Source organism: Solanum dulcamara, chromosome 2 (assembly GCF_947179165.1).
Source record: "Solanum dulcamara chromosome 2, daSolDulc1.2, whole genome shotgun sequence".
NCBI lineage: Eukaryota > Viridiplantae > Streptophyta > Magnoliopsida > Solanales > Solanaceae > Solanum > Solanum dulcamara.
Window position 1 is genome coordinate 76,423,723 of NC_077238.1, and position 14,528 is coordinate 76,438,250.

At 30.9% G+C, this 14,528-nt stretch overlaps 1 protein-coding gene across 1 annotated transcript; it reads left to right on the forward strand.

The window, feature by feature from the left end:
* Nucleotides 1-3,145: 3,145 nt before the first annotated feature.
* On the forward strand, nucleotides 3,146-5,739 carry LOC129877372 (uncharacterized). Its single transcript, XM_055952871.1, has 5 exons — nucleotides 3,146-3,467; nucleotides 3,566-3,637; nucleotides 3,923-4,005; nucleotides 4,455-4,657; nucleotides 5,479-5,739. The coding sequence occupies exons 1-5, from the start codon at nucleotides 3,313-3,315 to the stop codon at nucleotides 5,578-5,580; spliced, it is 615 nt and encodes a 204-aa protein (XP_055808846.1). The 5' UTR covers nucleotides 3,146-3,312; the 3' UTR covers nucleotides 5,581-5,739.
* The last annotated feature ends 8,789 nt before the right edge of the window (nucleotides 5,740-14,528 follow it).

Here is a 14,528-nt window from a genome sequence, read left to right on the forward strand (position 1 = left end):
TCAATTACGGTTTTAAAATCTTGAAACCGTAAGTGCATCCACTCATAACGAGCCCTTGGCAATACCATTGCCCTGAGGTGGTCATACCTCCCTTTTAAGTCTTTCCACAATTCAAGTGGATATTTCACTGTCAAGTATTCCATTTTTAGGCTTTCATCTAGATGATGACGAAGGAAAATCATAGCCTTTGCTTTATCCTGACTTGATGTTATATTTCCTTCAATTATAGCATCACCAAGACCCTTAGCGGTAAGGTGAATTTCAGCATCAAGTACCCATGACAAATAATTTTTACCAGAAATATCAAGTGCCACAAATTCCAATTTTGACAAGTTTGACATGATGAAAATTAATTTGAAAGTAACAAAGATAACTTAAAAATTAAATTTCTTTAGTAGATATACCTGATATAGAAGTTAATTTTCTGAAAAATTAGAGCTTCGTGCTGATAACGTATTATAAATTAACTAACTTGACAATTTTATAAAGGAAGAAGAACAAGAGAATATGTATATGGAAAGTGTTAATAGAGAGAGTAGTAATATAGAGAGAGTAATAGCAATTCTTTCTTTTATGTGTTTTGTGTGTTTTTACATTGAAGTTTAAGGCTATATTTATAGCCATATTTACAAGTGGAGGAAAATATTAGTGGGCATTTTACCCACTTAAAAAGTAAATGGATTATCCACTATTTTAAGTGGACAACCATTTTACTTGATTGATAATAAAAATGCATTTATTATGTAGTGTCACCATCTTTTCAATTAAAAAAATATATCTCGTCTATTACTTAAAATTAAATGAATAGATTTTGATTGGGAGAGAGGAGAAATCGTGAATCATGTTCTCTGGCTGTTGAGTAAAAAAATAATAAAGAAGAATAAGTCTCAATAATAAAACTAAAATTAACTTCTTCAATTTTGGAATTTCTAGGAAATATCAATAACAACAATGTATTTAGTGTAATTTATAAGTGGAATCTGCAGAAGATTAAGGCTAGGCGTAAAATATCGACAATCAAATTATCAAACTGAATTGAAAATTTTGGTAATTTGGTATTCGGTAATTTGATATTCAATAATTTAATATGATATTTGAGAGAAAAATTTTAGAATTATGATATTCGAATTTCAATTTAATACGAGATATTAATACTATTTGATATTAGATATATCCCGAATATCAAATTATTTACTTAATAAAAATTATATATTCACAGACCCATCAGTACACAAGTTGAAAAAGAAAATTAAGGACTAAACATAAAACAACCCAATATGTATCCAAAGGCGTTAAAAAGAAATGGTCATTTGATTTTCCTCTTTTCATAATTGGCTTCTGATCAATGAACAAATTGATAAAATATTGATAATGTTGCAGTAGGTAGTATTTTCTAGTTACTACTAACTACTACATAGCATTACATTTGATCACAAAACATTAGAATCTGAAAAGATTTGACACATATGCTTTAATAACAATTTGTCTTCGTTGTTCATTTGTGTTTAGGGAACATTGATTTCTAACTTTTTTGGGGCATAAATGCTTTCTAGTTGTGTCAATTTGTTTTTCTTGATATTTTCGCTAATGATCTTTTATTATATTGTGCCTTCATATTAAAAGATAGAAATAATTGAAGCAACGTATTAATTTTATAATACAATAGTCTCCAACTTCAATACGGATATCACCAAATACCATATCGATCGAATCGAAATTTGATTTACTGATTATTGAATTATTGAACAGAAATTTAGAACTTCGATATTTGGTATCTAGTATTAACTACCAATTATAGAATTTAAAATTTAAAAATTTCAAACCAAATATCAAACGCCCACCTCTAAAAAAGATAAAATATACGCGGACTTTACCTCTATCTAGAATATACGCAGACTTTATCTCTATCTTTTAACATAGAAAAAATATTTCTAATAGACTTTCAACTAAAAATAAAGTGACTTCCCTGATGGTGCCCTATCTTCACTTGTTTCTTCTAATACCAAAACTCTTTGGGGTCGTTTGGTTTGAATACAAGTTATGATGAGATAAGTTATGAGATTATTTCTTATTGAGTGTTTGGTTTGTTGTATTCAAAATAATATGTATTGCATAAATTTTAAGAATAGATTGTTTGTTTACAAAAATACCCTTCACTTTATTTTTATTTTATATTTTCTTTGCAAGCTTTAGTTATTCAATATTCATTCTTAAAATAAAACATTCATCTTCTTTACCTTAAATATTTTTATGTATGCATTTCCATGATATCCATATGTATTTAAAAATAAAAAAAAAATCTCATTTAATTTAAAAATATAATTTTTCTTTTAAGTTTGTTAAAGTAAAAAATGATTTATGAGAAATTAAAATATAAATAAACATAAGAATTATTCAAATAAATTTATAAATAAAAATTATATTATATAGTGTAATTTTTTAATTAGAAAAAATGTGAAGAATTATCATAAAAATAAGGAGTGAATGTTGTTATATATGGTATTAAAAATAATGTAATTATATATGAATGTGAAAAGTAAAGTATAAAAAATATTTAAAGGGATATATTTGTCATTTACCTATTTTATCCCGGCATAAGTTATAGCGGGATTAGTATACCACCCAAGAGGAGGGATAACTTATCTCGGTACTATTTATTAATTTCGGGATAAATTATCTTAGAGTTGCCAACCAAACAGGAATTTAAGTGCCACTATAATTTAATTCCGATATCCTTCGCATCAAACGACTCCTTTAGATATAATCAGGACAGATTTAGAGATTCACCTACGGATTTATGTGAACTCTTTGATATAAAATTAGGGGTGGTTTTAGAGATCCACTTATGAATTTATGGGAATTTAATGGTTTTTATTTTTGTTTTAAATATATCTTGAGAAATTCACAAAATATTTAATTATAGAATTAGTTATTCGTTATAGTATTAACTTAAGATTACTATAAATAATTTTAAATTTTAAATTCACATTTGATTTTGATATGACAGTACACAATATGATATACAAATAATTGTCCAAGTTGTAGACTTTAATTTTGAATTTTTGTACTACATCCAGGAATATAAATTTTTATAATTTCCTCTTGCACAAAACTTCCATCTGACTTGATTATTTTAATATTGATGATGAAAAGATGGCCTAGTTAATTTATAAATTACTCATCACACATGATTGCAATCCACTATATTAATACCAAGGTTCTCCATACATATACTTCTTCTACTACTACCTATAAGCCCATCAAGAAAAGAAAATAATTTCATTTTGAACTAAGATTTAGAATCAGTCCCAAATGTCCAAAAAAATTACTTATGCAGATCCATTTTACAATCAAATTCTTTCTCAAAAATCCAACCCTTCATATTCAAGAAGATCATATGTTCATTTAAAGAAGATCAATAAGCCTCTCAATTTCCTCAATTACAATGCAAAAATTGGAACATTCATGTAAGTTTTAATTTTCTTCAATCCTTTTTTTTGTTTTACAAATTTTCCAAGAAAACTATTAACTAATTATGTATACATATTATTATTTTTCCTTATAGTGTTAGGTGCAACTCAGCCAACAGTACTGGATCAGAAGCTTCACCTTCTGGAAAATCTCCATTTTTTGGATGGTAATAATATCTTATTTTCATTCTTTTTTATTTTTGCCAAAAATAAGCTAAATAGTCATTTGCCCATCTACTAAAATAAAAAATAACTGGTGGATGTATGATTTATGTATATAATTCATGTATAATATGTGTATCACAGTGCATTATCTATGATACTGATTTAAAAAATAAATAATAAATCTGATCGGTTATTTGCATAAAGATTAAAAAAAAACTACAAAAATTTATGTACTAAGTTAATTAGTTTTCTGAGATATCATGTTTTGAAGTAATTGTTATATACAGGAAAAAATGGTTGTTGGGATTTCTTCTACCTATATTACTACCTGCATTCAAAAACAAAGTCAGCCCATTACAACTACTCAAAAGTAAGTAAAATTAACTCTTCTTTGAAGTATGATGAAATCCTATATACAATTATCATAATGTTTATATGATGAATTAGCTTATATACGTCGCTAGTAAAGAAATTTTACACTATCATGTCACCAAAAAATATTTATAAATAATTTAGTCTTTTTTTTAATATGAAATTTATAATTTTAAAAATAAGACAAGAACCCCCTTTGATGGATAATAACACTGTATATATAAGGTTAAAAATAATTTTATATATATATAATAGATGTTACGTTGAATTCTCTTGACTTCATGTGTATATTTCATAGTTTGAATCCCTTAGTAAAATGCATGACTCAGCCACACCAACTACAACAGATAAAGAGATATGATGGTTCAAAGTTTTATTTTGAATTGGTGATGCGTATGACTTAAACTCACAAAAGATATTTTTATTTTTTGGATTTTATTTCCAAAGGTAATGTGGATAAAGCAGTAGAAACAGTGGAAACTATGACAGAGATAGTGGAAGAGGTGGCTGAGGAAGTAGAAAAGATAGCTGAAGAGGTTGAAAAGAAACTTCCTGGGGATTCAAAGCTAAAAGAAAGTCTTGATTCAATAGAAAATTTAGCTCAAGGGGCTGTTAAATATGCCAACCAAGCTCAAGATCTCATTCACAAGGTTAGTATTGAGGTGTACTTCATATTATGAATTTTTATAATAATTAAATTCACATTTAAATATTTAATGAATTTCTTTATATATATAAATAACTGATTTTCATGAACCCATACATTGTTCTCTAGATCCTCAGTCCTTATCCTTTTTTTTCTCTTTAGAATTTTTGCATTGAGACGGATTTAAATGGATCGATATGCATAATGATAGATCACTTTTTTATAATCAAGAAATTTATTTGAGGCTAATCCTTAGGATCAGTCGCAATCTTTGAAATTTGAGGGTAATGAATTCGCCCCACTATTTTTTTTCCACTCAAATACCAAGCTTAATTCGTATGGTGCAAAGATCGAATTGGTATCCTAAGTCACAAATCCTTAATTCAACTTTTACCACTTGAAATAAACCTTGAGGATAGTGAAAATTCATGTAGCTAAGACTTGTTTGAAATTGAAGCATAATAATTTTGTTATAGTTCTTTTTAATGTTTGTTATCTTTCATCTGTTTTGAATTTCCCATCCAGTGTTCGATACTTGTATTGAGGCTCAACCAAATTTGAATTTGTGCATTGTAAGGCTCATTTTTGAAAGCGGAACTCCCTACCATCCCACCACAACTCATGTGTTGTTGATCTTCAACATTCATTGTCAATATGAAGAGAAACAATTAACATTTGTACTTTAAACTCAAGATCTATAATTAACGTTAATTGATAATCTGGTTAAGCTAATAATTAGATTGTAATCACAAATTAAATAACATTGATATATAAATTAATTTTTATAATGTCAATGTAATTTTTATTTTTTTGGTACTTTTGCAGATTGAGGAGGTAGAAAAAGAGATATTGGAGGACACACAAAAACAAAGTAACACTACAAATCAGGCTGAAAGGGTCAGCCAAGAGTTAAGCTCAAAAAATTAGTCATTATTATATGCCAACAGAATTAGTCATTATTTATATTTCATCTGTGTATTTTTAATATTCTGTCATTTTAATTTGTAGTTTATCTACATCAATTATGTTTATGCAATGTAAACATATATAAATTCAATAAACCAACATATATAGAAAAGCATGTACTATGGCAATGTACAAAACTTTGGAGTTTTTTTCTCTAAATCATTAGATATCCGCAATTCACTGAACTAAGTCAAATTCACGCTAAATAGACTCATTAAGGGGTAAAATGGTCCTTGTAAAAAAAGTTTTTCCTTCTCAAAGCTTCAACCCAAATTAATAATTATTAGAACTTAGAGAATAATCCAAGGTACTTCGTAAATAAAATTCTTCTATCCTTTAATAGGGATCTCAATTTTGAATTCTAAAAAATAGAAAAAATCTTAATAAAAAGCATTTCTTCTTTAGTTCACTTTATGCCGTGGAAATTTAGATTAACGAAGCTCCAAAATAGATAATCATATAACGGGAAAAGAAACAAATGTAAATGTTAATTAATTAGTACTACATGTATATCAAATTAAATATTGAGATAAGTGTCAAAAACACACTTAAACTATCTCATTTTTTTGAGTTTCATACCTAAACTATTGGAAGTGTGAGTTTTATACTTAAACTATCATTTATTAGTTTGAGAAATACACCTCAGTGGTGTGTGCAGTGGTGTATGTAATGCACTCTCTCTACTCTCTCTATTGTTTGCAAAAACCTTGTCACATGTCATTCCACAAGAATAAAATATTTCATCTTGACAAAAATTAAATAAATTATTAATATTAATTAAAAGTTAAAACTGAATTATTTTTATCCCTAAAAAAGAAATTATTTTTTAAAAAAGAAATTATATTTTAAAAATAAAATTTAAAATATATTTCTCACCCACTCCACCACCTCCCTTTTCCCCAGGCAATTTCCGTCCTTTTATTTTTTAAAATTTATTATATAAAATATTTTTAAAAAAATTCATACTTTACCATTCCTTGCTAAAAAATGTTATTATTTTTTTTAAAATAAAATAAAATTATACCCACCCATCTAATCCTCCACTTTTAATTTATTTTTATTTTTTACATTTTTCTCGTTATGAGTAAGATATGTACATATATTTTTAGGAAAATATTTTTTTCTACTTGCGTACCAAATATAACATAAATAAAAATTATATTTTAAGAAAAGTCTTTCGGCAAGTAAAAATTATTTTCCTAAAATCATATGTATATATCTAACAAAAAATGAGAAAAAAAAATTTAGTAAAAATTATTTTCCTAAAAAAGTTGGGAGGGGGGTTATGGTGAGAGAAAGTGGTGGAGAGGGATAAGAAAAATATTTTATATTTTATTTTATAATTTTTTTTGGAGGGGAGAGAGATAATATTTAATGTTTAATTTTAACTTTTAGTAATTTCTTTAATTTTTGTCAAGTTGAAATATTTTGTCCATGTAGAGTGTGATGTGACAAAAAAATTTAAATAAAAAAGAGAGTGTGTAGTACACACACCATGATGAGAGTAGAATAAAAGATAGATGTGTGTTTGTCAAACTCACACTCCCAATACCTAAACTATTGGGAGTGTGAGTTTCATACATAAACTATCACTTCTTAGTTTGAGAAACATACCTCAGTGATGTGTGTAATATACTCTCTCTAATCTCTCTATTTTTTGAATTTGTTTTGCCACATGGCTAAAATATTCTATATTGACAATAAATAAATAAACTATTAATATTAGCCAAAAGTTAAAACTAAAGTATTTCTATCCCCAAAAAAAGAAATTACTTTTTAAAAAACAAAATTATTTTTTAAAAATAGTCATTTTTCTCACTCATGTGTATATATCTAACACAAAATGAGAAAAAAATTGGAAGCGGAAGATTAGGTGTGGCGTGCAAGAAGTCAAAAGGGAACAGTAAAAAGAAGAAGAAAAAAAGCGTATGCAGCAACTTTTGACAAAAATCTTGCCAAAAGTTGGAACCTTTTGACAGAAATAAAAGCTGGCAACACATTTTCTGAAATACAAAGCGCGTAAAAGAAATTTTACGCATTTTGTTTCTCCTATAAATAGAGGGTCTAATGCCCTCATTTAAATCATCCTATCATCCCAGAAAGAGAGACTAAGAATACAAAAAGAGTTATACACCAAGATAAATATTATAGTCTTGAGTGTCCTCTTTAGTAGTTGTTCCTTTTACAAGAGAGAAGTGTTAATTGTTGTTTTCTCCTTATATTTGAGAGTTGTGTACTCCATATTAAAATAGTGAGATCCTTCTACCCCGTGGTTTTTTTTCCTCTATCTTTTAGAGGGGTTTCCACATAAAATTCTCGTGTTCAATTTATTTTCATATTTTTATTATATCAAACTTTAGTTGTGGTGCTTCCTCCCCCCATCAATGGTATCAAAGCCCTCGGTTATTTTGTCTATTTTATACGAAGGTACTATTCGTAAATAGTAAATTTTCATGAATAGTAAAATTCGATGAATAGTACTATTCACGTGAATAATAAATTTCGGTGATGGTACAGTTTATCACGATTGTTCGCAAAAACATTCAGAAACGATCTAGAAGGGTATGAAGCAAATAACAATGTCGAGTACAACAAAGTTTGACGTTGAAAAATTCAATGGGACAAATTTCTCATTGTGGAAAATAAAAATAAAAGCGATATTGAGAAAAGACAATTGCTTAGCTGCAATTGAAGGCAGACCCACAGACTTTGTTGATGACAGCAAGTGGAACGACATAGACAGCAATGCAGTTGTTGATCTACACTTGACACTAGCTGATCAAGTGTTGTCTAGTATGGCAGAAAAGCGGACGGCGAAAGAAATATGGGATACTCTTACAGGATTGTATGAGGCCAAGTCTTTGCATAATAAAATCTTCTTAAAAAGAAAATTGTATACTCTTCGAATGGCAGAGTCCATGTCGGTTACTGAACACATCAATACTTTAAATACTCTGTTTTCACAACTTACAATAATAGGTTGCAAAATAGAGGGGAATGAACGTGTAGAGCTTCTACTTCAAAGTCTGTCTGACTCGTATGATCAACTCATCATCAACCTGATGAACAATACAGACAATCTAGTTTTCAATGAAATTGCAGCCGCTGTCTTGGAAGAAGAAAATCGGCGCAAAAACAAGAAAGACAGACAAGCAAGTTCGCAGCAAGCTGAAGCTTTGATGATGATGATAGGAAGACCAATGGAACATTGCTCCAGTGGGAGTCACAATCATGGCAGATCTCAATCAAGAAGTAAGAAGAATATCAAGTGCTACAACTGTGGCAAGAAAGGACACTTCAAGAAAAATTATCGGTTCAAGAAGAAGAGTGAATACCCTGAGCCATCAAATGCTCAAGGGAATGTTGCATGTACCTCGGATGATGGCGATATTTTATGTAGTGAGGAAATATCAAATAATGAAGGTAGAAAATGTTTCGCTGATGTCTGGATCATAGACACAGGAGCAACATGGCACATGACTTCCAGGAGAGAATGGTTCCATCAATATAATCCTATCTCAGGAGGGTCTGTGTTCATGGGAAACGATCATGCTTTGGATGTTATTGGTATTGAATCCATCAAAATAAAGATGTATAATGGCACGGTACGCACCATCCAGGAGGTACGACATATAAAAAAAATGAAGAAGAATCTATTATCTTTAGGACAATTAGATGGTAATGGATGTTCATATAAGACTCATGGTGGAGTCATGAGAATATCCAAAGGAGCGCTTGTAGTGATGAAAGCGGAAAAACTTGCTGCAAACCTATATGTGCTTAAAGGTGAAACACACCAAGAAGGAGAAGCATCAACCGCGTCAGCAAATTTATTTGAAGAATTAACGATGATATGACATCGCAAACTTAACCATATGTCAAAACGAGGTTTGAAGATTCTTGCTGAGCAAAAGCTTCTTTCCGGGCTCAAAAAGGTCTCACTATCCTTTTGTGAGCATTGTGTTACCAGTAAGCAAAATAGACTAAAGTTTAGCAGTTCCTCTGCTAAAAGCAAGGAAATATTAGATTTTGTCCACTCTGATGTCTGGCAAGCACCGGTGGAATCCCTACGAGGAGCGAAATATTTCGTGTCATTCATCGACAATTACTCCAAGAGAAGTTGGGTGTATCCAATCAAGAGAAAGACAGATGTTTTTCCAGTTTTCAAAGAATTCAAAGCGCGGGTGGAACTTGAATCTGAGAAAAAGATCAAGTATTTGAGGATAGATAATGGAGGAGAATACACTGGTGATGAATTTAATAACTTCTGTAAACAAGAAGGTATTAAACGATAGTTCATGGTGGCATATACTCCACAACAAAATGGAGTAGCAAAGCGGATGAACAGAACCTTGTTAGAACGAACAAGAGCTACGTTGGCAACTGCAGGGCTGGAAAAACTATTCTGGGCAGAAGCAATAAAACCCGCCTGTTATGTGATCAATCGGTCACCATCAACCGCAATTGATCTAAAAACGCCAATAGAGATGTGGACAGGAAAACCAGCTGATTATTCTTGCTTACATATATTCGGAAGTCCTGCTTATGTTATGTACAACACCCAAGAAAAATCAAAGTTGGATCCGAAATCCAGAAAATGCATTTTCTTAGGGTATGCTGATGGAGTCAAGGGGTATCGCTTATGGGATCCCACAGCCCGCAAGGTGGTAATCAACAGGGATCTTGTATTTGTTGAAAACAAGATACAAGCAAAAGAAGGTAGCACTTCAAAAGAAAAACCAGAGACTACTACAGTTGAAGTTGAAGAAATAGAAGAAGTTCCAGTTTTTTCTGAAGCAGCACTAGAGCACGAAGAACAAGAGCAAGCTGAGATCGAAACTCCAGAAATTCGACGGTCAACTAGGGAGAGAAGAGAACCATCTTGGCACTCAGATTATTCTATGGAGAGTAATATTGCATAGTGTCTACTAACAAAAGATGGAAAGCCTTCAACTTTTCACGAGGCTATGAAAGGCCAAGAATCATCTCTATGGGTGGCAGCAATGCAAGAAGAAATTGAAGCTCTTCACAAAAATAAACATGGGATCTTGTTCAATTACCACAAGGAAGGAAGGCCATTGGAAACAAATGGGTCTACAAGATCAAATGCAATGATAATGATCAAGTGGAGAAGTATCGTGCAAGATTAGTGGTGAAAGGATTTGCTCAGAAAGTAAGTATAGACTTCAACAAGATATTTTCTCCGGTGGTTCGAGTCACAACAATTCGAGTGGTCCTGACAATGTGTGCTATATTTGACTTGTACTTGGAGTAGTTAGATGTCAAAACTGCATTTCTTCATGGAGAGCTCGAATAAGAAATTTATATGCTTCAACTAGAAGGTTTTGAAGAACAGGGAAAAGAGAACTTAGTTTGCAGGTTGAACAAATCTCTATATGGTCTCAAACAGGCCCCAAGATGTTGGTATAAGAGATTTGATTCCTTTATTATAAGCCTTGGATACAACAGACATAGTTCAGATCCTTGTGTTTATTACAAGAGATTTGGTGATGACGATTTTGTTATTTTGCTGTTGTATGTTGACGACATGTTAGTAGCAGGCCCCAACAAAGATTGTCTTACAAATTTAAAGGTACATTTGGCTAGGGAGTCTGAAATGAAGGACTTGGGACCAGCAAATAAGATTCTAGGGATGCAAATTCACCGAGACAGAAATGATAGGAAGATTTGGCTTTCTCAAAAGAACTACTTGAAGAAAATCTTGTGACGCTTCAAGATGCAAGACTGTAAGTCAATTTCTACCCCAGTTCTTATTAATTTTAAGTTATCCTCAAGTATGTGTCCTAGCAATGAAGCAGAGAGGATAGAGATGTCTCGAGTACCGTATGCATCAGCAGTGGAAAGTTTAATGTTCGTCATGTTATGTACAAGACCTGACATTGCACAAGCAGTGGAAGTGGTTAGTCGATACATGGCTAATCCTGGTAGAGAGCATAGGAATATTGTTAAGAGGATCCTGAGATACATCAAGGGTACCTCAGATGTTATAATGTGTTATGGAGGATCAGACTTTACTGTTAAAGGTTATGTTGATTCAGATTATGCAGGTGATCTTGATAAAAGCAAGTCCACCACAGGTTATGTGTTTACTCTTGCTGGAGGAGCTGTAAGCTGGGTTTCAAAACTGCAATCTATCGTGGCTACATCTACGACGGAAGCAGAATATGTAGCAGCTACACAAGCTAGAAAAGAGGCAATATGGATGCAGATGTTACTGGAGGAGCTCGGGCACAAACAAGAGAAGGTTGCTCTGTTTTGTGATAGTCAGAGTGTTTTGCATCTTGCAAAGAATCCAGCATTTCATTCAAGAACAAAGCACATACGAGTTCAGTATCACTTGTTCGTGAGAAGGTGGAAGAAGGCAGTGTGGATATTCAGAAAATTCACACTAATGATAACCTAGCAGATATGTTTACAAAGTCGATCAACAGTAACAAGTTGATATGGTGTCGATCTTTTATTGGCCTAGCAGAAACATAACATTACAGTAATTGGGTAGAAAGGATGATGTGAAGACTTAAGTGATTCTCAATTAAATCTTCAAGTGGGAGAATGGAAGAAGTCAAAAGAGAACAGTAAAAAGAAGAAGAAAAAAAACGTATGCAACAACTTTTGACAAAAATCTTGCCAAAAGTTGGCAACTTTTGACAGAAATAAAAGCTGGCAACACGTTTTCTGAAATACAAAGCGCGTAAAAGAAATTTTACGCGTTTTGTTTCTCCTATAAATAGAGGGCCTAATGCCCTCATTTAAATCATCCTATCATCCCAGAAAGAGAGACTAAGAATACAAAGAGAGTTATACACCAAGATAAATATTGTAGTCTTGAGTGTCCTCTTTAGTAGTTGTTCCTTTTACAAGAGAGAAGTGTTAATTATTGTTTTCTCCTTCTATTTGAGAGTTGTGTACTCCATATTAAAATAGTGAGATCCTTCTACCCCGTGGTTTTTTTTTCTCTATCTTTTAGAGGGGTTTTCACATAAAATTCTCGTGTTCAATTTATTTTCATATTTTTATCATACCAAACTTTAGTTGTGGTGCTTCCTCCCCCATCATGGCGGGGTAGAATTTTTTTTAAAAAAAATTATAAAAATAATATCTAAACTATTATTTGAAGGGGTAGAGGGAAGATGAAATAAGAATTTTTTAAAAAAAAAATTGGAGGGGGGGAGGGGGGAGTATAGTGAGAAAAAGTGGTGGAGTGGGGTAATAAAAATATTTTTATATTTTATTTTATACTTTTTTTGAGGGTGAGATAGTAATACTTTAATATTTAATTTTAACTAATTCTAAGAATTTATTTAATTTTTGTCTAGGTGGAATATTTTGTAACCATTTATAAAATTTTGTCACACTCCACATAGACAAAACACACTTTTAAGTAGTTTAGATGTGTAATAAATCGTCATGATAATTTAAGTGTATAATTGACTTTTCAGTACAACTTCCGAGGGAAATTTATGCCTTTTCCCTTTAATTTATAAACATTATGTACACCATATTAAATTAATAGTAATTCTGATATAATATTATGGTGTTATTTGTGTGTACCATTTATAAAATTGTGTGAATTTCAAGATTGAAAGAGTGATATATGATGCAACTATAAATTATGATGAATTAATTAAGACTATTGGTTTTCAATTAGGAGTCGACACAACAAATGAATTTCAATGATTAAAGATTGAAGCAATACCCATTGTTTGATGATTCAATTTTTATTAAAATGTGTTTAAATAGAAATATGAAATTGCAACAGCACACCATATCAATGTTGCAGCTGCACCAATCTCATCTATGGCTTTTTGGTGCTGTATCCTTTAAGCTTTCAGCAATTTATGCTTTTCCTTGTGACGATGATATGGGGAATCAATCTCATCTTCAAAATCGCTATCATGAGGATACTCAACATTAGTAATCACTTTCTCCTTCTTGCCCAATTGGGTGTACCAATAATTGGTCTTCCTTGAAAAGGATAATAAGAGAGACAAAGTGGAATTTTAAATAAAATAATGTATCTAAATATAATTGTGATTGTGATTTCAAAAAAATAAACAAAATAAATTAAGAGTCCCATAAAATCAGCTTACTAACCCAATAAAATAGGTAGAAAAACGTGCAACATGTATTTTTAATAAATTGTCATATTTGTAATTAAAAAGTTAATGTTTTAAATAAAAAGGACTAGATTCATATTATGTAAACTAAAGTCTTACATTAAATATTCTAGTAATTTTTTCAATTACATATCTTATCATATCAATTTCGATTTGATTACAACTTTCCAGTTATTGCCGCCGAGATTCTTTGATATTTGTCTCACATGGTGACATAAATGACAATCCAGATCAACATTTTACAATGTGTGGATCTAAACTTAAACATTTTTCTTTAGTAAGTTTTCTACAATCCAGATCACATATTCAACTTGCTATTTATTTTGTATTTGCATTGAAATTCAATTAAATTTAGATCCACACATTGTAGGATTCATTTTTGGGGGATAGCACTCGTATTACGGATAGAGGAATCTCAAATCATCCCATCACAATCCTACACACTTCCAATTTCCCAAATCTCATTTACCTTCAACCTTAGGCTCTTGGCCCATGTTGTTTATAACATGGGCTTATCTTTCCAAATAGTGATACTATTTGATCCAGTTTTATTTGGATCTATACCATTGTTGGGGCCTGCATTGTGTTGTGGGTTGTGATTTGGATAGTCACTATAGACTATCCTACAAACAAACACTCTTCGGTTCTATGAAATATAGTGGACTTTGAATCCGATGAATCATTTCTTTTCCAATATATGAAATAGGTAATTTTACTAAGTTGATTCTTAGAAAACGTCGAATCAAGCTTGTTAAGTAATTGAAATATATT